This window comes from Catharus ustulatus, chromosome 18 (genome assembly GCF_009819885.2).
Source record: "Catharus ustulatus isolate bCatUst1 chromosome 18, bCatUst1.pri.v2, whole genome shotgun sequence".
Classification (NCBI taxonomy): Eukaryota; Metazoa; Chordata; class Aves; order Passeriformes; family Turdidae; genus Catharus; species Catharus ustulatus.
The window spans coordinates 6,252,957-6,275,702 of NC_046238.1; the positions used below are offsets into that span (position 1 = coordinate 6,252,957).

The 22,746-nt window shown below is 46.0% G+C and overlaps 1 protein-coding gene across 1 annotated transcript in view; it reads left to right on the forward strand.

Moving 5' to 3' along the window:
* Window positions 1-1,051: 1,051 nt before the first annotated feature.
* Window positions 1,052-22,746, forward strand: part of FBRSL1 (fibrosin like 1) — a 498,161-nt gene continuing 476,466 nt past the window's right edge. The window contains exon 1 of the mRNA XM_033075794.1: window positions 1,052-1,365. Coding sequence (XP_032931685.1) covers window positions 1,072-1,365 — 294 coding nt within the window. The 5' untranslated portion in view covers window positions 1,052-1,071. The remainder of the gene's footprint in view (window positions 1,366-22,746) is intronic.

Sequence of the window (22,746 nt, forward strand, 5' to 3'; positions counted from 1 at the left end):
CGGCGGGGCGGGAAGGAGGAGGAGGAAGGGGGGGGGGCCGGGGGCACGGCCGGGCCTGCGCCGGGGAATGACGCGCAGCTGGCAGCCCTGCTCATGCGCGGCCGGCCGGGCGGTGCTAGCGCCGCGTCCCAGCTCGGGGAGAATGGGGCGGCATCCGGGCAGCGCCGACTGAGCGGCTTCTGGGGGCCGGGGCTGCGCCGCGCCGCGGGCGGCCGGGCTGGGGCGGGCGGGCGAGCGCCATCCGGCAGCGGGCGGCGGCGGCGGGGGCGCCGCGCCGCGCCGGAGGGGGGCTGCGAGCCGCCGGCGGCGCCCGGCGAGGAGGGGTCGGCGGCAGCGGGCGGCGGCGGCGGCGGGCGGCGGCGGGGGCTGCCCAGGGATTGTCTCGCTCGTTCCGCGGCAAGAAAGTTGGGCGGCGAGCGCGGCGGCGGCGGCGGCCCCCCCGGCGGTGCGCGGCGGCCGGAGCGGGGCCCCGGAGCGGCGCTGCCCCCGGGGAGGGGGCGCCGCGCCTGGATTATCCCGAGCTGGGTCGAGCCTCCTGGATCTGCCTCTCTCCTCCGCGCCGAGTGAATCCGAGGTGTCCTCGTCCTGATCCAGATAAATCTTCCCCCCCTTCTCTTTTTTTTTTTTTTTTTTTTTTTTTCCTCCCCTCCTCTTCCCGTCGTTGCTTTTTTTGGGGGGTGGGGGGAGGCGGGGGGTGGAAATTTGTCAAGGTCATTCCGTGGATTTAATATTTTTTGTGTGTGTGTGCCGCTCGCCCCACCGCCACCGCCACCCAGCCTTGCTCTGTGGATTATCATCGCCCTGGATCCGAGGCTCTGAACAGCAGGATTTTTTTTGTTGTTGTTGTTGATTTTTTTTTTAATAATTATTATTATTTTTTAAGGGCTCCGGGGTTTGGAGAGGGGAAGCGGTGAGTTGGAGGGGGGCGACTTTTCTCTCCCCCCGCGCCCCCCCCACTCCCACCCACCTCCCCCCCCTCGCGCCCGGCCTTCTCATTTTCATTTTTTTTTTTTAATTTTTAAATTATTATTATTATTTTTTAAATTTTTTTAATTTGCTTCTTCTTCGGCGATGGATGGGAAAATCCGGCAGAGCCGGAGGTCGAGGTCGCAGCGGGACCGCGTGCGGCGGCGGGAGGCGGCGGCCCGCGACCCGCGGAACCAGAGCCCGTCCTCGGGCTCCGAGAAGGAGCCGAGCCCCGGCAAGGAGAACGGCGGCCAGAACTGCACCGCCCCGCGGGGCCCGCCGCCCGCCGCCCGCGCCGCCCGGCCCCCGCGCCGCCGCCGCCGCGAGTCCAGCTCCCAGGAAGAGGACCTGATCGATGGCTTCGCCATCGCCAGCTTCAACACCCTGGAAGCGCTGGAGGTAAGAGCGCCGGGGGGCTCTGCCCTGCCGCGGGCGGGGGCTGGGATGGCGGGGTGGGGGGGTGGGGGGGTGGAAGGGAAAAGAAAAAAAAAAAAATTAAAAGAAAAAAAAAAAGGATTTGAGAAAGGAAGCGCGGCGCTTTCAGGCTGCTGAATTTTGCAAATAGCAATTAACGTGCATTAATCCTGGTGTCAGCCCGGGGGGATCCCGGGGCTGCGGTCAGGAGGGTGCCGGGCCAGCCCCGCTGATCGCTGGCAAGTTGCTGCCCTCCCCTCCTTGCTCCTTCCCTCCCCCGTCCCCTGCTCTGCCCGGCTCCGGCCGCTGCTCGCCATCACTTGGGGCAAGTCAAATGTTTGTTTGGGGTTTTAATTGGCTGCAAAATAATCCTGGCGTGTTGGGATGGTCCGGCATTGTTGTGAATGGTGGAGCTTCCCCCCCTCCCGCCCTCCTTCCTCCCACTCCCCCTCCTCCAGCTCGGGAGTTTGTGTTTGCATTGCCAAAATGTTACTTTATCTGTCTCCGGAGATTGTTAGCAAATGGCTAGTGTTTGACATTTTGTGGAAAAGAGATGTTTAAATGGATAATAATCCCTCGGTTGTAATTCCCATTTTTGAAGTAATTGAACAAATTCTTCATCTCTTGTTGACTGTACATATTTTTCTGGTGTTAATAGGCTGGCAAAAAATATTGCTTGTCTAACTTATTACAAACAATATTTGCTAAGCAAATACTGCCTGCCTTGTCTGAGCTAAGTTAAGCAGAGCAGGAAATTTAATATTTTCAGAGGGGCATTGACAAACTATGACTTTGGCTTTTGATTTTTGTTTTGTTTGTGTATGAGGGGAAGAAGTGAGTTGTGAGGAAGCACCTCACAAGCTGCTTGTTGGGTGTAATAACTTGAATTCCCAGTAAATGTGAGCAATACTTTTGCCCACTTTCTTTGACACACCATGGTGGAAACGTGGGCAAAGTTTTGGGTGCTCTCCCTGCTTTGGATTTCCTGGCACTTGTGTGTCTGTTAACCTGTGTTAGAGTAGTGAGGAGTTCTGCAGGGACTCATGAATACTCTGATTTGCTCTGGGATCTTTAATGTCTGGGTCAGACTGTGAGGTCCCATTTTGTTCCTGGGCTTTGCTGCTCCCCAGCCCACCCCTCCTGCCACGCAGGCCTTTGGTGGCATTGTGGCTGTTGGGAGTTTTTTGCCCGTGGGACCGAGTTCTCAGAGTCCCAGAGATGGTCCCTGTGTGCCCATGGAGGTGACAGCAGTGGCCTTGGCCATCTGCCCTGGGCTCAGGACCCTTGCTGGGGGGCCAGGGGTTCTGGTTTCATTCTGAGCAGCTCTGGCTGTGCAGGTGCTGGACAGGGAAGAAGGTTTGTGTTAGCTTGGTGATCGCTGTTCTTTGGCTTTTTGTGGTGTCATTTGTGGGGTGTTGTCCTAACAGGAAAGCCGAGTACTTTGTGTATGCAGAACTGATAATGAGTGAGCAATCTGCTTTCGTGTGCCTCTAAACCAAGCCCTAGACCTGTCTGTATAACCTTATTTTTTTTTTTTCTTGGGCATGCTCTTAGTCAAATATGCATCAGCAGATAGGTCCAATTAAACCCCTGAGTCTCTACTGAGCTGTCAGGGAAGAAAGTAAAATTCATCTTCCTGCAGAAATTTTCTACCATGATGAGCACATTATCAGGAAATAGAATTCAAATGATAGTGCAATCCCTCCAGGCTGATGGGGAAAACTCTGGGCTTTTCAGATGGGGTGAGCCTTGTTATTGAATCACTCAGACCTTGATAATGAGGTACACAAGGATAGCAAGTGACCTTAAATATTTGCCACCCTAAGGTACTTCTGTTTGTGGAAGCACTTTAAAAAGAAAAAAACCCCAAGTCTTTACAAAATGATCCGCTTAAAAATCCTTGCAAAAAAACTTCAGTACCAGGTGAAACGAACCCATTTGTGCTATATTTACAAACATGTAGGGAACGCCTCCCTGAAATTAACTGAAATTAACTCTGATGTTACCAACATGTCACAGTGTAACAGCGCCTGAAATGAACCCATTTCTACTGTATCGTTCTGCTGTGTTTACCAACATGTCAGAGAGCACCACCCGAAATGAACCGATTTACGGTGTATTTAGCAACATGTTAGGAAACAATGCTGCACCTCTGCGACCATGGTGGGTGACTCCTCAGAGGGAGAATGTGAGCAGAATTCACCTGTTTCACACCAAGCAGGTGTGTTGTGTTCCAGGTTGTGTTTTTGCACATAATGATGGTGTGCATTTCCTAAATCCCTGTAAAATTGGAAGGAAGAAAATGCTCTGCATGGTGTGGATTTTTCCCTGGGGCACTGCCTTGCACCGTGGGTGATGTCTGGCAGAGGTGATGCAGCAGCAAGGGAAGGGGATGGTTATGGCAAAAGTACCTTAAAGCAGTATATAACCATGTAAATGACTGAATTGGCAAGGTCACTTTGTGTGGAGTGCAGCTGTGTTCTCTGGTGAACTTGACTGCAACAAGTGGTTTTCTTCTGCTTTGAAGAAAATCTTTATTTGGGTATACCTTTGTTTCTTAAGAGGATTTAAAATCTGCTGTAATGCTTTTTAAAAAATAAATAAGAATTGAAACCTTCTATACTCATCAGGGGGAAGAAAGTGTAGAAGTGAGTACATGGCCTAGGGACAGTACTGAACTAAGAAAGTATTTTATTTAGTTTTTTAGTCCTAAAAGGAGCTTTTGTTACATCTATGGTAGTTCATTGTGGTGTTTGGTTTGTTTCTTGATGTTACAGTGATCTCTGATTATGTTTAATAGACTTAACTAAGCCTTGGGTTTCCCCTTGGAAATGAAATTTCTCAGTGTTTAGGTAGAACTTAATGGTTGAATCATTTGGGAGAGGTAAGGTAGTTTTTAGTTTGTTTTTCTTTGTATCTCACCGTGTTGTGAATTCCCCTTCCCCACTGCAGCAAATTCTCACTGCTGGTGTTCCTGTAAGTAAAGGGTGCTTTATAGAATAAATGTATGCACTCTTCCTTTGTGTTGACCTGGGAGTATGAGCAGTTAAGGTTAATACTGGGGGATGGCTTTGAGGTCTCCTTTAGCTCTCTGGTGTGAATTCTAAGCATTTTGGATTTAAACTCGTGGCAATGTTTCCTTTGGCACTTGTCATCTGAAAATCATGTGTCTTGTTTTGGCGATACTTGTGACTTTACTTGTGTATCTTCTATCTGACCATCTTCCAAATAAAACCGAGTTGATTATGTATATATATTTATATTTAAAATTAAGTAAAAAAGAAAAAAACCCAGCCCCACAGCACACAAGCAGCAGATTCTTTCTGTGTATAAGAAGTTAAAACTTCTCCTTTCTCTTCCTTCCCCTGGATCTTCCTGTATAAATCCAGCTCTGGTTTCAGGCAGGTCATGGTTGATGTGTGTGTGTGTGTAGTGGTGTTTTGTTTGGGGTTTTTTAGTACCCAGCCACTCACCACGACTTTGGCCTTAACCTGGAGATGTAGTTTGCTGTGACCTCTTGGCTTGAGGTGGTCAGTGAGGTGGTCAGCTGCTGGAAAAGCCCCCAGGTGGGTGCTGGTGCTGCCCAGGGGATGGGTGCTGTGCCAGGGGTCAGGGGCCTGAGGAAAGGGGGATTTCTCCCCGCCTTCCGAAATGAATGGTATGGATGTGAGCATGTGTGTATATTCATTACGTTCAGATGAAGCTGCTAATTATTCTTGAAGGTGATTGGTGAATCAGAGCGAGAGAATCTAAATGAGTGAGTCGGTAGTTGAGGGCTCTCTCTGATCATAGCTGTTCCTTTCAAGTATGAAAAACAGCGCTAAAAGGGAACTTCATCAGAATGTTAATGAATGCGATCTTTGAGAGCAATTGTTCTCCCAAAGTAGTTGAAAAGACAAGGGGTTGTGTTTTCTTTTTGGCTGTTGTTTATCATTTTTACAGATTCCAGCAAAGCTTTGGAGCTCTGAATGGAAATTTTAACTTTCTTGAGGGGTGTGTGTGTGTGTGTACAGGTTTTTTTGCGCAATGTTTAACCTGTTTATAGAATCTTGTGGAGGATCCATGCTCAGGTGTGAGTGATGTGCTGTGTAGAAGCAGATCCCCGAGCTGAAAAGGGGCAGACCTTGACTCGGTGCGCGTGGTGTTGAAGTGGGGATGCTGCCCTTACAAGCTGAGCTGGGGCCCAGCTGTGCCCCAAGGAGATTAATGCTTTACCCACTCCTGCTGTTTGTAGCCAGAGGTCTGGCAGTGCTGCAGCCCCTTCTCTGCTGTTCATGCCTCAGTGCAGCAGAGTTTAGAAAGCCTATTGCTCCTAGTAGACTCCTGGACAAAATCCATAAGTTCTCTGGCTGTCATCTTGATAAGGCTGTTTTCACATGTGTGCTGTACACTGTCCTGTTACTGTTGCTCTGATCTCTCATTGATAAGAAAACCAATGTATTTAACTGCAGCTTCCTGTTCCTAAGGTTTTGTGCTAGCTCCACTGACCTAGCCATGTAACTTCTGATTTGTCACCATCTCTCTCTATGACTGCTTTGCCACTTAGAATTTTTCCATAGCTAGGTTATGTTTTAAAACAAGTTTATAGATATTTAAGTATTTTTTACCTTCTACTTAATTGTCAGGTGGTGGTGTATCAAGCTAGCATTTCTGATGGCCAGTTATTCCTCTTAAAAAGCGCTTTTAACCCCAGGAAAGCTAATGATTTTCTGGATGATGCTGTAAAGGCTCTAAATGCCTTTTGGTTTTCCTGAAGGCTTGCTAGTCTCCATTGATTTGTTCTCCTAGCTGTTGATTTTTACTTTTTTTTTTTTTTTGCATCTTGTTTGAAGCAGGTACTTAAGGTATCTTTGTAGTTGTTGAGGAATCAGAGGTGATTAAAGCAGAGGGGGAGAGCTGTGGAAAGCCTGAAGTATGTGCTCAGCTGGGCCAGGAACTGAGGGGAGAAATGTTCCCTGCAAACCATGGTGAGTGGTGGGCTGTGGTGAGGAAAGAGCCAGCTCTTCTGCTGGGCAGGGAATTACTTTGCAGTGAAAGCTGCCAGGATTGAAGCAGTGATGGGGTGCATGGCAAGCACAGCCCCTGCCTGGGGCCATCCCTGCAGCCAAGGTCAGGGCACCTGCAGTGCTCATAAAGTGGCTGCAGGGGTGTTGGAGAGAGGAAATTGCTTGGAAATCCCAGCCAAGCTCAGAGGTCACCCTTATCCCTATTGAGATTTCATTTTAAACTCAAATTGCACTTGATTCTGTCTATCTGGGTGTTTTGAAAGACCTCTTAATATCCTGCCAATTTTTCTGAAGTAGTTTCCCATAGTATAACTGCTCAGGCTTTCTTGAGCACTCTGAAACCTGGGGCAAAACATGAGGTGACGTTTGCTGAAATGTCAAGTAGACCAACCATCACTGAGAAATTCAGAAGATCTATTCAGTTTTAAAATTATTAGAATCTATAATATTTAAAAAGACAAGGTACTCTGTATTGCACAAGTGAGATTTTTTTTTTTTTGTAATAAAAGGAATATAATAGAATTGGTGTTCCACTTCACTCAGATGATAAATGTTTACTTGCAGTAGTACATTTCACTTCATGCCTAGTAAGAACTGAAAACTTGACTGTCCTTTCAGTATGCTAAGAAGATGCACTTTGTATCATTTATCTCAGTTATTTCACAGAATGAGACTGACTGTCATGATGTTACTTTCTGGGAAAATAGCAGTGAAGAAGGGAGCTGGGCAGGATGAGATCAGCCTGGTGTTTCTTGTTGTTTCTTTGGTAGATCCCTGCTTGTTCTGCAGAAGGGCTGATGGCCATGCAACTGCACTTGTGAAAAAATTCATTTCAGTACAGAGATTCAGTGCTGTGGCTGGAGACACATTGATAGAAAGGTTTTGGGGTGGTTTGTTTTTTTTCCCTTTTGCTTCCTTGCTTTTTTTGGATGAGGTGTGAAATTCTCCAGGCACAGCCACAGCAGGCTGCTCCCCTGTGTCAGGCTTTGCATGCACACAGATCCCAAACTTGTGGTCAAAATATGCTTATTGCTTCAGCTTCTGCAACATCTGGGCTTTGTCCTGGCTGTGCAAGTTGTGGGAATATTGTGTCGTTTGTGGTGCTGTAGCAAGTACTCGAAAGAGAACAGTCTCAGCAGAACTGAAACACTGTTTCCTGCTTGATGCAGTTTGGGTTTGTTTTTTTTTATTAAATAAGGATTTGAAATACAGTGCGTAGGGTGTGCATCTTGGTATCGGTTGTAGGTGAACATCCAGCTCTAAGTGAGAACAATTTCCAATTCACTGCACTTTAATGCCTCTAGTTTATCATGGTAAATGTATAAAAGAGTTTTATGTAGGTGAAGTGGCTCTTGCTGTTTAAATATCTCCTGGCTCTACTGTGCTCAGCACAGTGGGGGTTGTGACTGTTCCAGCCATGCTGTTCAGAGAGAAAAGAGTTGGAGTGCAGCTACCAGCCCTGGTCCATCTCCTTGAGAAATAGTCTCTTTTCTGAAACTAATGAACTATTAAGAATACTGCTCTGATGCTGAAAGGAGAATCAGTCTTTATGTTCTCAGTGCAGAAACATTTAACATGGAGGCGAGGGTTAACAGCTCCTGAGCCGCCCAGGCAAACCCAACCTGTGTGGAGTTGTCCATCCAGTTCCTCTGGTGCAAGAGTTGTGAAAGCTGGGCAGGTACGAGCTGCTCCAGCTGTGGGGCTCCCACCTGCACCAGACAGGCAAGTGTGGAGCCCTGTGACAGGCAGAGAGGTGGGTGTCACCCTTTGCAGCTCCATTATTTTGTCCTGAGTCGCTGGGTGTGAAGTGCAGAATTACCTGGCTAACGGGAGCTGGGGGCAGCTGTGTGCACAGCGCCTGGGTGATCCAGGATGAGTGCAGAGTGTTTCCTCTGGAGCTCTGTCTTGCTTCGAGCCAAAAAGGGACTGAACTTGAACAAAAGTTGCATCTGCAAGGTCAGTGGTTGGCATGGATAAGGGGATTGAAGGGATCAAAATTATTTCCCTGCGCCACTGGCTGCAAAACACGGGCTTATGGCACCATTCCTGTCTCTCCCTTTGTGTCAGAGCAAAGCTTTTTTAATCTTGTGCTGGCTATCTATAGTGCCACACAAACGTGGCAATTTGAAGTTAAATGTTCTATTTTGAGGACTGCCATGCACGGTCGGCAGGGCAAGGAGCTATGCTTGGGCTGCTCTCCTGTGCCCAAAGCCTCTCTCTCTATCTCTCTCTTGCTCTCTCTTCTGCACAGGTTGTCATAGAGAGGAATTCAGAAAATGCATATGCATGATGCAGTTGTGCCTGTAGTCTGAATGTGAAGCTTACAGCATTTGTGGTTTGATATCATTGTGTTACCTCGCCCTTCAACAGATGTTCTTTCTAGCTTCATAAAAATAAGACAGTAATTGTTTGATGTTTTGCCTTTCCCTCCCCCCCCCCAGTTTTAAATATAGATTGATTCACTCTGATGCTAGGGTGTCCCTGACCTAACCTGTACTTAGTGATGAGATGCTGAAGTTAGGAGGAAGCGTGCAGCCCAAGTTGGGAAATAAATGGTAATTCAGAGCTGCTGGCTGTTGGGTGGCTGCTGAAGGACACCGAGCTCTTTCCTTTAACCCTTCCTCTTGCTTAGTGAAGCTGCAGATTCTTTCCTGGGAGCTCTTATTTGTACAAAGGTGCAAAAACCCCCAAAGAGATTCAAGGAAAGCAATGTCTCAAAGCTTGCAATTTCAAGTGCATCAGGTAATAAAATGCATTATTGCTGTTGATGTTTTGGTGACTCTGAAATGTCTCTTGCACTGCTGTGGAAGAGGATATGCAGCCTCTTAACTCCATTTAGCCTGAGCACATACCTGCACTCAGGGGGAGTGAGACTCAGGATAGTGTGCAGCTAAGAGATGTTTATGGAATCAGTCAAACTTGATATAAAATAATTATGATGTTTTGACGTCTTGTTAATAACTTGCAGCCATTGGAAGAAATGGAATTATGGCATTCTCAGTCCTTGATGGAACCTTGGCATTTCTTTCAGATTGTAAAATTAAAGGAAAAATGTGAAAGCCATTAAAATAGTTGGATGTGGTGCCTGGGAAAAATGATGGGCTGCTTAATTGAAAAAGTGCTTCATTCCAATTGAAGTTCATTCCAGTTCAGTTCTGCCCATTTCCCTGCATCTGTGATGAAGAAGGAAAAGGGTTGATTCCCCCAAAATCTGTCTGTGAGAGCGTTTTGGGTGTCACTTGATTCTTCATCTTATCTGTGAATGAAGTGGAAGGAAATCCTAGCGAGCATTAGACATGAGAGAAAAGTCTTGTCACCTGTAATGACTAAAATCCCCTGAAGTGTTGCCAGCGTGTACTTTAGGAATCATATAATTATATGATTATTGAAAGAGACATAAAAGACCTCATGGCAAAAACCTTAGAAAGGGGGAGGGAGGGAATCTGTATGCAAATAAAGATATGCAGAATTTGCTGTCTCCCTTTTTTTTTTTCCCTAGTTATTTTTCAGTCCAAAGCTCAGTAATTACTTTTATGGGGATTACTTAATAAAACTGGGGCATGCAAAGGAGGGAGAAATTGTTTATGCTGAGTCACAGGGTTGGCTTGGAGTTGGAGTAAAAATGGATTTTTAAAAGTAAAACTCCAAAGTGGGTTTTCTGCTGAGAGAAAATAGCTATTTGTTGAAACGTTATCCTACAATAAAAGTGTTTTGTGGTCTGGCGGTTAAGCAGAGGGGGCCGGAAGTTGAGATAACGGGGTTTTCTTTCTGACTCCGCCACAAGTTTCCTCTCTCCGAGCTCTGGGCAAGTGCTTTCATCACTGCCTGTGTCACCCTGGCTGTGCCATTGTGGGGTACCTGGAGGAGCTGGCTGTGTCCCTCGGGGAGCTCCTGTGATGTGACAGAGCTGCCTCAAACATGACATGCGCTGTGTTTGTGTGGGAGGTGATGGGAGAGCCTCTGATGCCAAAATCTCCTTGTTCCAACTCCTAGGGAAATGTTTCTCTGCCCCACAGCAGGTGTGGGAGCCTGGGCAGTGCCATGCCCTGCTCTGAGATTTTCCTGAGGTCCAGTTCTCCTCTCAGAGATAAAATACAGGCCTTGACTTCAGGCTTCTTAAGTTCCCCTAAGCTTCATCACTCCTTCCTGATGCTCTGGATTTATAATTTTGCTTCTCATAGCAGCACTCTTTCATGCATTTACTAGGAAACTCTCCTGATGCAGAACAGACATCTCAAGAGAGGCTTTTGCAAGATAGGCAAAAACCGCCTTCCATTTTTTCTCAGGCTTAACTAAACCACTTGGTGCATTAAAAAAAAAGGGAAAAAAACCTCTGTCATACTGCTATTAGTGTTCAGTTACTGAATATTTTGCAAGATCTCCCCAGGAAAGAACGCCACTACTTACTCTGGTATTGTAGTTTGGCCCTGAATAGTACAAAGTTGTGATACGAGTTTGCTGGTGTGATTTTTAGCTGAAAATGACAATGGTTTTCCAAGCAGATGGATTTTATAACTTGCCTGCCATCAGCTCATCCATCAAACTCCGCAGAGATCTGTGCATTCGTGTCAGTGTGCACATGGCAGTGTTGTTGGTTACATCAAACAAACTGATAACTCTCTTGGAGCCCTGTTCCCACTCCCTGGGCAGCCCTGGGGTGGCTTTGGCAGGGAGGGGGTGGCTGGGGGTTTGTTCTCAACCTGTCCCTGCGGGTTCTTGCTGGCAGCAAGAGCTGAGTGTGTCCCAGCTCCTGTCCATGGCTGTGCAGGTGGCTGCAGCTGCAGGGTCTGTGTAACTTCTGCAGGCACTGGTGTTTCCAGTGCTGTTTGCAGTGGGAAAAGGGGTGGTGAAGCACAGCTGAGAGCCTCTGGGCTGCACAGGGTCTGTAACTTGATTTCACACAGCTCCTTCGTACTCATACATGACTTTTCTTCCACGTTACTGGAAGTCACACTCAGGCAGTGTGAGTTGGAAATTAAAATTTTAGCTGCACCCAGGCAAAAGTGCTTGCAGGACTCAATTAGAAAAGGTTCCTGTGCTCATTGCTAAGTCACCTGTACAACTTTTAGGCTTTTTGCAAGGAAAGATGCTCTTTTTAGCAGCTGTTGGATAGAGGAGCCCTTTGTTAACATCAAACTCGCTTGCCCTGGTTAGAAAATGACCCTGTGTTTTGGCAGGTGTAGGACAGGCTGTTTCCAAACCAGGGTTTGTGGAGCTGCTGTAACAGGGCTTGTGCAAACTAATGTAAACTCCCAGGTGATACCTCAGACAAAGAGCTGTAGGCAGGTTGTTTTCTTGGTGGGTTCCCAAGAATTATTTTCGAAGTTGGTCTTTGTAAAAAAAAAAAAAAAAAAGTTTACACAAGCTGTTTCCAGACAGAGAGCATCTTTGGTTTCTTACCTTCAGCTGTGTTGTCCTGACGCTTGGGTGGGTTTTGGAGTCTCTGAGTGTGTTGCCTGATTCTCTTCTGCCCAGGGGATGCTCAGGGTTATGTAATTATAAAGTTGCTGTCTCCAAAGACTGTAGCTCTTGTGCCACAGCTCCAAGGCCAGCCATGCTGCTGGATTGTAAGGTTGTAAATCTAATTTCCATGACTTTTTCAGTGCTGTGTTGCTCAGGTGGGGCAGGGTTTCCAGGCTGTTCAAGCCTGGCTCTCGGGCAGCAGCAGGGCTCTGGTTTCCTGATCAGCGCTTCCTGCTCCAAATGGATCAGTGGATTTTCTTCACCACTGCCAAAATAAATGCTGCAGACAATCTAGGGCCAGGAATGTCATCATCATCAGGTTACTGAGTTTCTGCCTGAAGGTCAGCTAACTGTGGCTGCTACTAAATAGCTGTTTGCTGATATGGTGTCTGCAATCATACACCGCGCCTGTGGCACGTTTGCAGGGGACTTTTGGCATGGGGCTGTGTGGCCCAGACAGGGACGTGTTTGATGCCACTTGTGAGGTTGATGCAACCTGCACTGATACTAATTTGACCTGAAAAGGGACAGAGTATAAACTATGAGTGTTTATCTGTGTTAAGTACAATCCAAAAACCAAATGAATGTGGTTTGCTGTGCTCCTGTGGCATGGTCAGCAGCTGGGGTGGTCTCGAGCAGCGTGGTGAGATGCTGTAATGCAGAGCATGTGTCAGCATCGTGTCAGGGCTGGTAAATGGGCAGCTTCTGGTTTTATTTCCTGCAGGCAAATAAAGCTTGTCCTCCCTTGGGGTGCTCCTTGGTTTGTTTTTTGTGTACTTCTGATTATCTGCTAGTTACCTGCAGGTAAATTTTCACTGTTCAGTGCACTTAGCTGGGCAAAAAGGAACAGCTACTGAAGAGGGGGAATAGATTTTTGTCTCAAGCCATAAACGAATTCTCCTTGTTCTTTTACCTCTTCCTCCTTTTGTACATATGTGTGTTAAAATTCCCATTCCCTGTTTATATATGTTTAGCAGATAAGTCACTGGTGTTTTTTCCCCCAGTATTACCTTTACCATGTTCTGAACATAAGCAGAATGTGATTATTCACTGAGTCTCTGCTGAATACAGTAGGAATAATGAGTCTGTGCCTAAAACATAAAGCCAGACACATAAAGCATGCCAATAAGAATACAGACATGGGAGAAAATGCAAAATGAAGCTTCTTTTACCAATTTTGCTGGAGCATTCCAGTACTTACTTTGAGTCAGGAGGAAATTAATCATGATGTAAGACTGGTATTTTTATGTGAGAAAGTGGGGAGAGTGTGGGGGTCCCTTCCCACCATGGGAATCTGTATTCTCTGGGGAGAGTGACAGCTCCCAGCAGTGCACTTAAACTGGTGTGCTTCTGGAAGTGAAAAAACATGGGGGGAAAAAAATCACCTGGCTTTGTGTCTTCATGGGGATCAAGCCTTTTCAAAAAGAGTCAATTTTGGTGTCTTGCAATGTATTCTTATGCTGGGGAAAGGAACAAAAGCAGGCTGTGGAGGTTTTCCCACCTGGTCATCAACATCCCGCTGGCTCTGCTTCCCAGGCAGCTGCCAGACTGGAAACCTTGGAATGTCTTTTTCCAGGTACATTTTAAGAAGGCCAGAATTTGGGTTGCAGCTGAATTGCAAAGTAAAACCTTTGCTGTGATGTGCAGAAATGGTTTTTGACTTTCTCATTCTTCTAATGATACATTGCCAAGCTTTAAAGTTGAATGAACTTTAAATATCACCTCTGTTTAGCAACATTTGAACTTTGTTTTCTACTTCCTTCAGCCTCAAAAAAGAAATAACATTGTGTCCTCTTTAGACTATGGCCACTGAAATGGTGTTTGTCTCTATTGTTAAAAAAAGAATGAGAATCTGGGTGCCTAATTACCCAGTGCTGCTCCTTTTAATTTTGAAAGTTCGTCCTTTGCCCCTGCTCTTTTTAATGTGGATTTTCTAAATAGCATCTAAAAACGTGTCTAAAAGACCTAATTAGTGTTGATATTTCAATATCTGAGCTTATAATTTAGCTTTTTTAATAGGGCACCTGGGTATCAGCACTAAATATGAAGAAAATTGAACCTATCCCAAAAGTGAGTGCATTTAATTTTAATTTGGGTTGGGAGAAGAAACACAACCCTAAAACTTCAGACTGAATTATTTATTTGGGTACATTTTGAGCGTGTCACAGGGAGGGAAGGGGGAAAATGGTATTTAATTAATGCTTAGCTTTATGGTTTTAGAAAAATTAGCCTAGGCAAAGTCTTGCCTGGCCGAGGTAGATATCTGTCTGGTTGATATTTTAAGGCTGATACAGCATTGTTCACACCTTCTTGGAATGTAATACAGGAATAAACGGGAAACCCAATCTCCTTAGCACCCTGAGTCGCACAGACAGGCCGTGCTCTGAGACAGGGATTTATTTCATGCATGGTGGCCTAGACACGGAACAAATGTGTAGAAAGGGGAATTATGTAGAATTGAAAGTGACAATTATGCAAACATTCCAGTTGAGGAAGAAGTAAATTCTTCTCTTTTTCCGTGTGCTCGGCTTCAGAGCTAACGAGCAGCCTCTTGGGGGTTTGCTCTGTGTGTTTGTATCTGTCATATCTCTCTCATCTCACTTGCTTCTTGTTCCTTTTTTTTTTTTTTTTTTTTTTTCTGGCTTGACCTTATTTTCCCTTTTGTTCCGTGGAGTCATTCAATCTTTGTACTGCTGGGATTGTTTACCTTGCCAGAGGAAAATGTTAGCACCCTTCCATTTAGGAGCCCAGGGCTGTGCTCAGTCCCTTGCAGCCCAGCACCTTTGCTCCCTGCCTGGGCACAGGAACATGGTGAGTGATGGCATCCAAATCCCTTCATTCTGTCGGTTTTTTGCTTTTCAAGGGAGGAGAAGCTGGTGAGAGAAGAAACAAGCTGTGAAAATGGCTCTGTGTTTAGATGGACACCCTTTTGCAAAGCTAACCGACTTGATCTTCCACGCTGCTGGGTAATTCCCACGCTTGCAGGAACAGGGGGAGAGTGAGCAGGGAGCTGGGGCTGTGGCCACTTTAATCTGACATAAGTATGTGTTTTTGCTGAAGGGGATGGTCCTTTCCTGCCCTGGCTGCTTGTCCCAATTACCTCCCTTGTGCCAGCTCTAGCGTTTATGCTGCCAGGAAAACTAATTCCCTGGTTCCCTGATCTGGCTGGCTGCACAGCCACGCAAATGCCCTTCTGGCACAGGGCAGAGGGGATGCAGAGCAGATGTGTATTGATTAAAGAAACCCTGCAAATATGGCCTGAGCCTTTGGAGCTGGATTACAGCTACATGTTCTTTCTGTGTTTTAGGTCATCTTGCAAGTCTGCTGGAATGGGCAGTGTAAAATGAGGGTTGTGACTCTGCTCTTGGTTAAGCTCTGAAGTTGGTCATATGTGGGGTGGGGGTAGAAGGGATTACTGGGAAAGATAAAACCTCACTTGCAAGTTAATTGCTCTGAGAACACAGTTTCTACCTTGTTTTCAGTGATTAGTTTCAATGTGACAGGGAGAAAGAGGAGGCAAGCTTTTTTGTGCTTGGCTGGTTGCTTGGAGGGGATGAGGTATCTAACCCTTTTGATGGCAGAAAGTTAAAAGCAGTTCAGTCTGTAAATGGCATTTGTAGCTCTGTGCACACAATAATTCCTCCTTTTCAGCCTTGTGTTCTTTTTTCTCCTCCTGTCTTTCTTTCTGTCCTGTATCCTGTGCATGTGTTGTATTAAGGAGAAGCCTATATTGGATATTAAATCCAAAGAGTGGGGGAAGAAGGACTTCTTCTCATCAGTGTCATTTTCCCAGCTATAATCCCTCAGAGGGATTGAAGAAAGTGTCAGGAGGATAAGATCAGTGTTTGAGCCCAGCTAAATGCTGGCTCTGCTGTGTGAAAATGGCTTTAATGGAGCTTGCTTGTGTGGGGAGAAAATTGCACGCAAATTGTGCAAATTTCTAAATAAAAAGCATTTAATTGTGCTAAAAGAGGAGGAGGGCCCCTCTGGTGTGCACATGGGAGACTTCAGTGAGCAGGAGTAACCTCTGTGGCACAGCAGTCATTGACCTTGTCAGCCCTGCCATCCGAGGTCATGTGTGCTGCACTGGGTTGCCACAGGGGATTAGCACATCTGGGCAGAGGGTTTTTCCTCCTGAGCCTGTGCAGCCAAATCCCATCTCCAGCAGTGCACTGGAGCCATCAGGGAGCACAAGGAGCGAGGGGATGGGGAGGCACCTGCCACAGGAGCAGGGAGAAACCTGTCTGCAGCCAGGGGCTTTCTTGGCCCCAGCTGCTAGAGACACAACACTTGGTTATACCACGGGCTCCCAGCTCCATTGAGGAGAAGGTGGACTTGGAATTTAACCATAAAACCCCGCAAACTTACCTTGGTAATCTCATCATTAGATAGTTTTGAACACAGAACTGTCATTTTGCCCAGATTTCCCTTACAGTTTTGCATGTAAAATGTACTTTTGCATCCTACCTACAGCTGTTTCTATCATGTCCCAGCTAGTACATGATCAGTAAAAAGTGTATGTGGATGCACATCATGTGTGAGCAAATGTGTTTTCTCCTACATCCTACCTACAGATTTCCCTTTTGCATGTAAAATGTACTTTTGCATCCTACCTACAGCTGCTGGTTTGGTGTCACAGGTACAGTTCTGTGCAGGATATGATTATTTACTGGGCTGGAAATATGTAGAGGATGATGTTTTGTTACAAACCTCAGAAGGAATGAGTGGTGTATCGGCTCCCATGTAAGACTTCACCATTACTGTGTGAAGATATTAGGCCCAATTCACAGATGGTAGTGTCTGAAGTAGGGAAAACAGATAATTACTAGCAACTGATCCATTTGCTCTGTGCCTGAAGGAGAGAATATTTAAGTCTGGCTTTCCTGCTTGAATGAAGTGTTTGTTGGAAAGCTTGATGCCATGGCATCCTTGAAGTCTAAGCATTGCAGTGTCAGATTTTATACAAACCTGTTCTGCCTTGCTTCCTGTATTCTTTTACAATTCTGCTTTAGTTGAATTAATTTCATACCCCAGGAAGAAGGTATTAAAAGAAAATTGCCAACACTTTCCAACAGGAATAGTTGGTATTTTAGTAGGCAGAGGAGGCATTAAAGTTGAAGCTCTCTGGTCCTTCTGTTTGCCAGTAAAGGACATCATTTGTCACTGATGCCCAGTCACCTCCTGGATGGGAAATGATAATGCTCTGCTCCTGCCTTAGTTGTGAGCACCTACAATGAAGCTGTAGTTGGTTGTAGTTACTAGAAGACTGGCTGCTGATGGGGTTTGATATTTGTGCTAAATTTTTGCTAGGCAGGAAAATGAGATTTGTGCAAATGGACGAGTTACAGAAAGCACTGTCTGAACAGCATCAGGAGGATGATGCTGAAGGTTGGTCATTGGAGGCTCTCTGTTCAGGAGGCTCAGGCTCACAAGTGGTGTTGGTGACACCACAGAGGTGCAGCCCATGCTGGGATTTTCAGCACTGGTGGCTTCTCAGGCTTCTTCAGAGGTTACACAGTTCCTGTTCAATACTGCTGGGCATGGGTGGTTTTTTACAGTCACCTTTAGAAGCTGTGCCTTGACTTCCTGCCAGGACCTGTGGGGCACAGATGAAAGTCTGGACCTGTGTCACAGCAGTGCTGGAGATCTGGATGGAGCCTGGACTCTCCTGCTTTGGCACTTACTGTACCACACTGCATCTGAAACACCAGGTTGGACTTGGAGAATTAAGTGCCGCAATTATGAAGCGGAGGAAAAAAAACAACCCACTTATGTGGTGGCTGTGATAAATTAGTCATTTTGTACCTCCAAATAGCCAATTATTCCTCTGACTGGCTTTTATCTGACCAATTTGCATGTGCAGTCATGGTAACTGGTTTGCAGATTAGGTGCAGAATTTCATGTGGATCTGATGTTGCATTTTCGTCTTGCTCCCTTGGAAGCAAAACACATGGATGAGGGGTTCTGTGTAACTCATTACTGTTAGTTGCTTTGTTTTTTCATTCTCAGAGCTTCTTCAGACTTGAAAGAAACAAGGTGGCTCACTCCTGTAGGTTGGTGGTTTTTTTCTAATATCAGACAAGACGATGCAAAGTGGTCCCACTCCCTAGAAACTGCAGCACAGATTTCATTTGTATTGGTTGCATCTTTTGAGAACACACTGTTTGAGGGCTGGGGACTCACTGCAGCTGCAGTGTATTTCAGAAGAAATGTGAAAGGAGAAAAATTTTTAAAAAGCTGAGGGAAAGAAGGAAAAATGAACTGAAGCAGCTTGGAGTGACCAGGGGTGAAATGGTGCCTTGCTGAAGTGAGTGTCAGAACTCTGTCCTTGCTGGTGCCAAATTGCTGTGGCTGCTCTCTGATTTTGATCTGAAGCTGAAAATTAACAAATGGTAATATATTTAATATTGTACACCTAGAGAGCTAAGTGAAGTCTTAATTTGAAGAATATTAATTATTCAGGTAGCTGAATTTTGCTAGTAGGTTACACATAAGCTCTGTTTCTGTCAGGGATTTGTGTCAATTTAGCGTGCTGTGGACTTAGTAGAATTTCTGATATGAACAGTCTTTGAAGTGGAGAAATGGTATAAAATATTTGCCAACAGCCACCCAGCTTTTTAAAGCTCTATTTCATTCAAATAAGCCAGCCTTTTTAAAAAACAAACAAAACTGATTTGCAAGTACAAGAATAAAAAGATGCTTTTTCAAAAGCTGTGTTTTTTTAATATAGGTTCCAGCAATGCAGCTGTAGTTACCTTGGTCTCCAGTGCTGCTAAAGACAAATTAAGCTAATAAAACAGTATCTTGCAACATCATAACAAATAAATGGGCTAATCTGTATGCAAGTTTCTTGCTACACCAAATTTAAACTGCTTGAGCATTTCCTCTTTTAGTGAGAGGTAGAGGTTTTTATAAACATAACCTTTTCAAGGGTTTGTGGAACAATGCCTTGTCAATCACTCAGGATTTAGGGATTGAAGACTGCGTGTGAAGAAGTATTTGGAGGAAATGATGTGTTTATTTTCTTGTGACAGCTTCATGTTAAACTGAAGGCAGGTTCCACGGAGACAGCTGTATCCACCTGCCTGGTGTTACCCAATTTCATTGGTAGCTGAAGGAGTTCTCTGGTTTCCATCATGTCCCAGCTAGTACATGATCAGTAAAACGTGTATGTGGGTGCACATAATGTGTGAGCAAATGTGTTTTCTCTCCTCTATGTGCTTAAAATGGTTGGACCTGTCTTAGGCTGCTTGTAAACTCTGCTTGTTCCTTTGTCTGTTCTTTTGGATTGAGCACTCATGGCACTGTATATTTTTTTGTGAAGTGTCCTGGTCTTGCATAAAGCCTTCTATTAAAATAATTGCAGGTGCACAAGCACCTAGCTTTAAATTCTCTGAGCTGTTTAAACTTGTGAGTTTTTTTCACATCCTGCTTATTGAATTATCAGGGTGTAAGTTTTATTAAAACTGGGTGTGAAATTTAATTTTTGCAAACGATTTTCTCTGCAGTAGCTGCTCAAGAGCCCTTCCAAAGTACTTTCAGCACAGCTTGGGGCAAAGCTGGAAAAATCAGAGTTGAAAATTGGGGCACGTCACTTTCCCCCCTGTCTAGATAAGTTATTTAATCTCTGTCCCTCTGTTTCTTCTGTAAAACAAGGATAACTTATCTCCTGGTACTTTACTGCTTAGTAGTTGTAAACCCTGCAAGCAGGATCTTTTTGATAGGGAGAACATTAAGATTAAAGTACACAGTGTTTTGTTCTGAAGAGTTTGAGGATGAAATTTATAGGCAACTGTAAACTGCATGTTTGCTTATGATAAAATTGGGAGATGGAGTATAAAGGAACAGACACTGGTACTGGCCGTGTAACTTGCAGCTTTACAGTACAAACAGCCTCTTGTTTGTGGTGATAAAGGCAAGAAATCCAGTGTATTCTACCAGCTACAAATAGCTGCATGGGGTAGAGCTTTTCACTCTGTAAAAAATGGTCTTTTTCTCATTCTCAAATCAGTCTCTCAGCTGTTCCTGCTAAAAGGTCCTCTCTCCACTTGTTTAGTGAATTTTTGTTACTCTAACAGGAAAAAGCATCTTTCGCTGCTGAACGTCCTTCAGCCATTGCTGCTCTCTCCTCCCCCTTCCTTTTCTATATTCTAAGGATTTAGTTTGTGAAATTCCCCCCAATCCTTTGGCTTAATCAGCTGGAAAGAGCAGACAGCAGCCTGGCAAGGCAGGAGGTTGCTCTGGATGATCATCCTTCTCCCAGGCACTGTTCCTACCCCTGCTTGGCTCTGCAAAGGCTCATGGATTGATGGCTCTGGAATGGTGCTGGGATTTCTGCAGCAGGTGAGACTGCCCTGCAGAGTGCCCAGAGCAGAGCCCTTCCTGCCTCTGCCCTTGGGATTTGTCTCATCTTCCAGAGCTCTGCAAGTGCAGTATCAACCCTGCCGTGTTTTTCCCCCCACCTCCCAGCTCTTCTGAATATCATGGGAATATTGGGGAGTGGGATGAGGTTTGTGTGGATGAGGAAGAATTTTGGAGAGGGAAATCGGCTTGGTAGCTTGGGATATGATTTTATAATTAATAACTGGAGATGTCTCTTCACATCTCTTTGATGGATCCACTGTCTTAAAGCTTTTTGGTGACAAGATTCAAAACTGATACTTAATCTTGGACAAGGGGAAGGATGAAAAACTGAAAGGTCATTTCTCCTCAAGAGTGTACATTTAGATATTTCTGGATGTTTGTCTCAGGGCTGTTCTTCATTCCCAGCCCCTTCCACAAACACAGCTCATCATCTTCTGCCATTGATCATTCCCTTGTGGTTTTGAGCCAGAAAATCTCAAAGGCTTTTCATACCTGCTATGGGGACTTTTTAATAATAATGGGCCCCTGGGGCAGGTGTCCTGGAAAGCTTTTCAATGGTGGTAAACTAAAATAAAAAGAAATGATAACACCCAACCTCAAACCCACCCAAACTGTATAATACATGTAATGAAGACTGTGAACCATTTGCTTCCCCAGAATTAAACTGGTGCACTGTTTAACCCATTATGTGGGTTAAACACCCCTAAGAGAGATTGTCTAGTACAAACCTTTGATGTTGCAAAAATGAGCAAATCATAGTTTAGGCAGGTGAGTGATAGGCTACTTGAAAAAGAGTAGAGGGCCACAGTGGCAGGGTTGTAGCTGGGATAACCAGGGGAGTTATGCATGGAGCTGCTGTAATGATTGCTGGTCTGCATCCCTTTACAAGAGAATTACATCCATAGCATGGCATTAACATGTGTGCATGAAATCAGGGTGAGTCTGGGCTAGGGCACTGCATCTAGGCCCTGCCAGAGCTCTAGATTATTGCCTAAAAAGGGAATTTTGCAGTGGCAGGGGACCATCAGGGGGAAAACTTTCCTTTGGGGCTGTATTCCTGTTATTTTGTTGATATCTTTTCAATAAATTCCAGCAAAAACCAGCAGAATACCCAGAAATGGAGAAGCAGGTAGCTGGTCTGTGGATCAGTGGTGGGGTTATATTACGTTCAGTATATTGTTACTTGGTCATTTTGTTTTTTCCTCTGCATTTTGTTGAGTTCTCCATCTCTCCATGTATGTCGTAGATGGGAAAATTGCAGGGAGAGTTGCACAAAGCTGCCTTTCTTGTCATTTCTGCTTAAATCTCACGTGACAGTTGGACAGAAGCTGTTTTCACTGCTTGAAGTGAGGGGGAGGTGAAATGGGTGGTGGATTTCTAAAGAAAAACTATATATACTTATTTTTCTGCATGCAGGCGGCTTGTGTTTGTGGTGGTGTGGGCAAGGAAGCACCTCATTACACAATCTATATTGGGTCTGTAGTGGAGAGAGCTTGATTTCCTCCTGGGTACAGATTTATCTCCCATGTCAAGTGAGTTTGGATACCCCTGTGGAGGGGATTTATTCTGCCTTTCCTTCCCAGCCGGTGACTGCTGGGGGAAATGCATGCAGTGGGAACACAGGGTGTGCTTTGCCTTTTTATTTCTTTATTCCTTTTTTATTTATTTCTCTTTTCCCCTTCTTTCAGTGGGATAGTAGGTGCAGGGTGGAGATGTTTCTAAACCACATTAATTGGTTGTGACGCCACTCAGCCTCTGGCTAGAGCTGACCAGCCAGGGCCAGTCCCCAGCCCTGTGGCATGGCCAGGCTGATCTGGGCTTGCATCACAGCCCTTGGCTCTCAGGAGGGCTGGGAAAAACACAGCTTAGCTGTGGCTGGGATTTCCTGGCTGGGATGCAGGAGCTGCAGCACTGTCTCCACACCTGGGGCTGGTGGGTTGGTAACTGTGCCCCAGCAAACTGCAGGAAACGGCAGGGCTGTGCTTCCTCCATCTGCTGCTGCTCCTGGGGCCACCTTTCCCCCCATTGGGGCCACCTTTCCCCCCATTGGGGCCACCTTTCCCCCCATTGGGGCCACCTTTCCCCCCATTGGGGCCACCTTTCCCCCCATTGGGGCCACCTTTCCCCCCATTGGGGCCACCTTTCCCCCCATTGGGGCCACCTTTCCCCCCATTGGGGCCACCTTTCCCCCCATTGGGGCCACCTTTCCCCCCATTGGGGCCACCTTTCCCCCCATTGGGGCCACCTTTCCCCCCATTGGGGCCACCTTTCCCCCCATTGGGGCCACCTTTCCCCCCATTGGGGCCACCTTTCCCCCCATTGGGGCCACCTTTCCCCCCATTGGGGCCACCTTTCCCCCCATTGGGGCCACCTTCCCCCCCATTGGGGCCACCTTCCTCCAGGGGCCACCTTCTCCAGGGCTGTGCTGCTGGGGTTGGGGGGGCTTCAGACACACCTGGGTGTGCTGGGACACCCATGGACCCACTGTGACTGAAAACAAGGGCAGGGAGTCAAATGAGAATAAATACTGAAA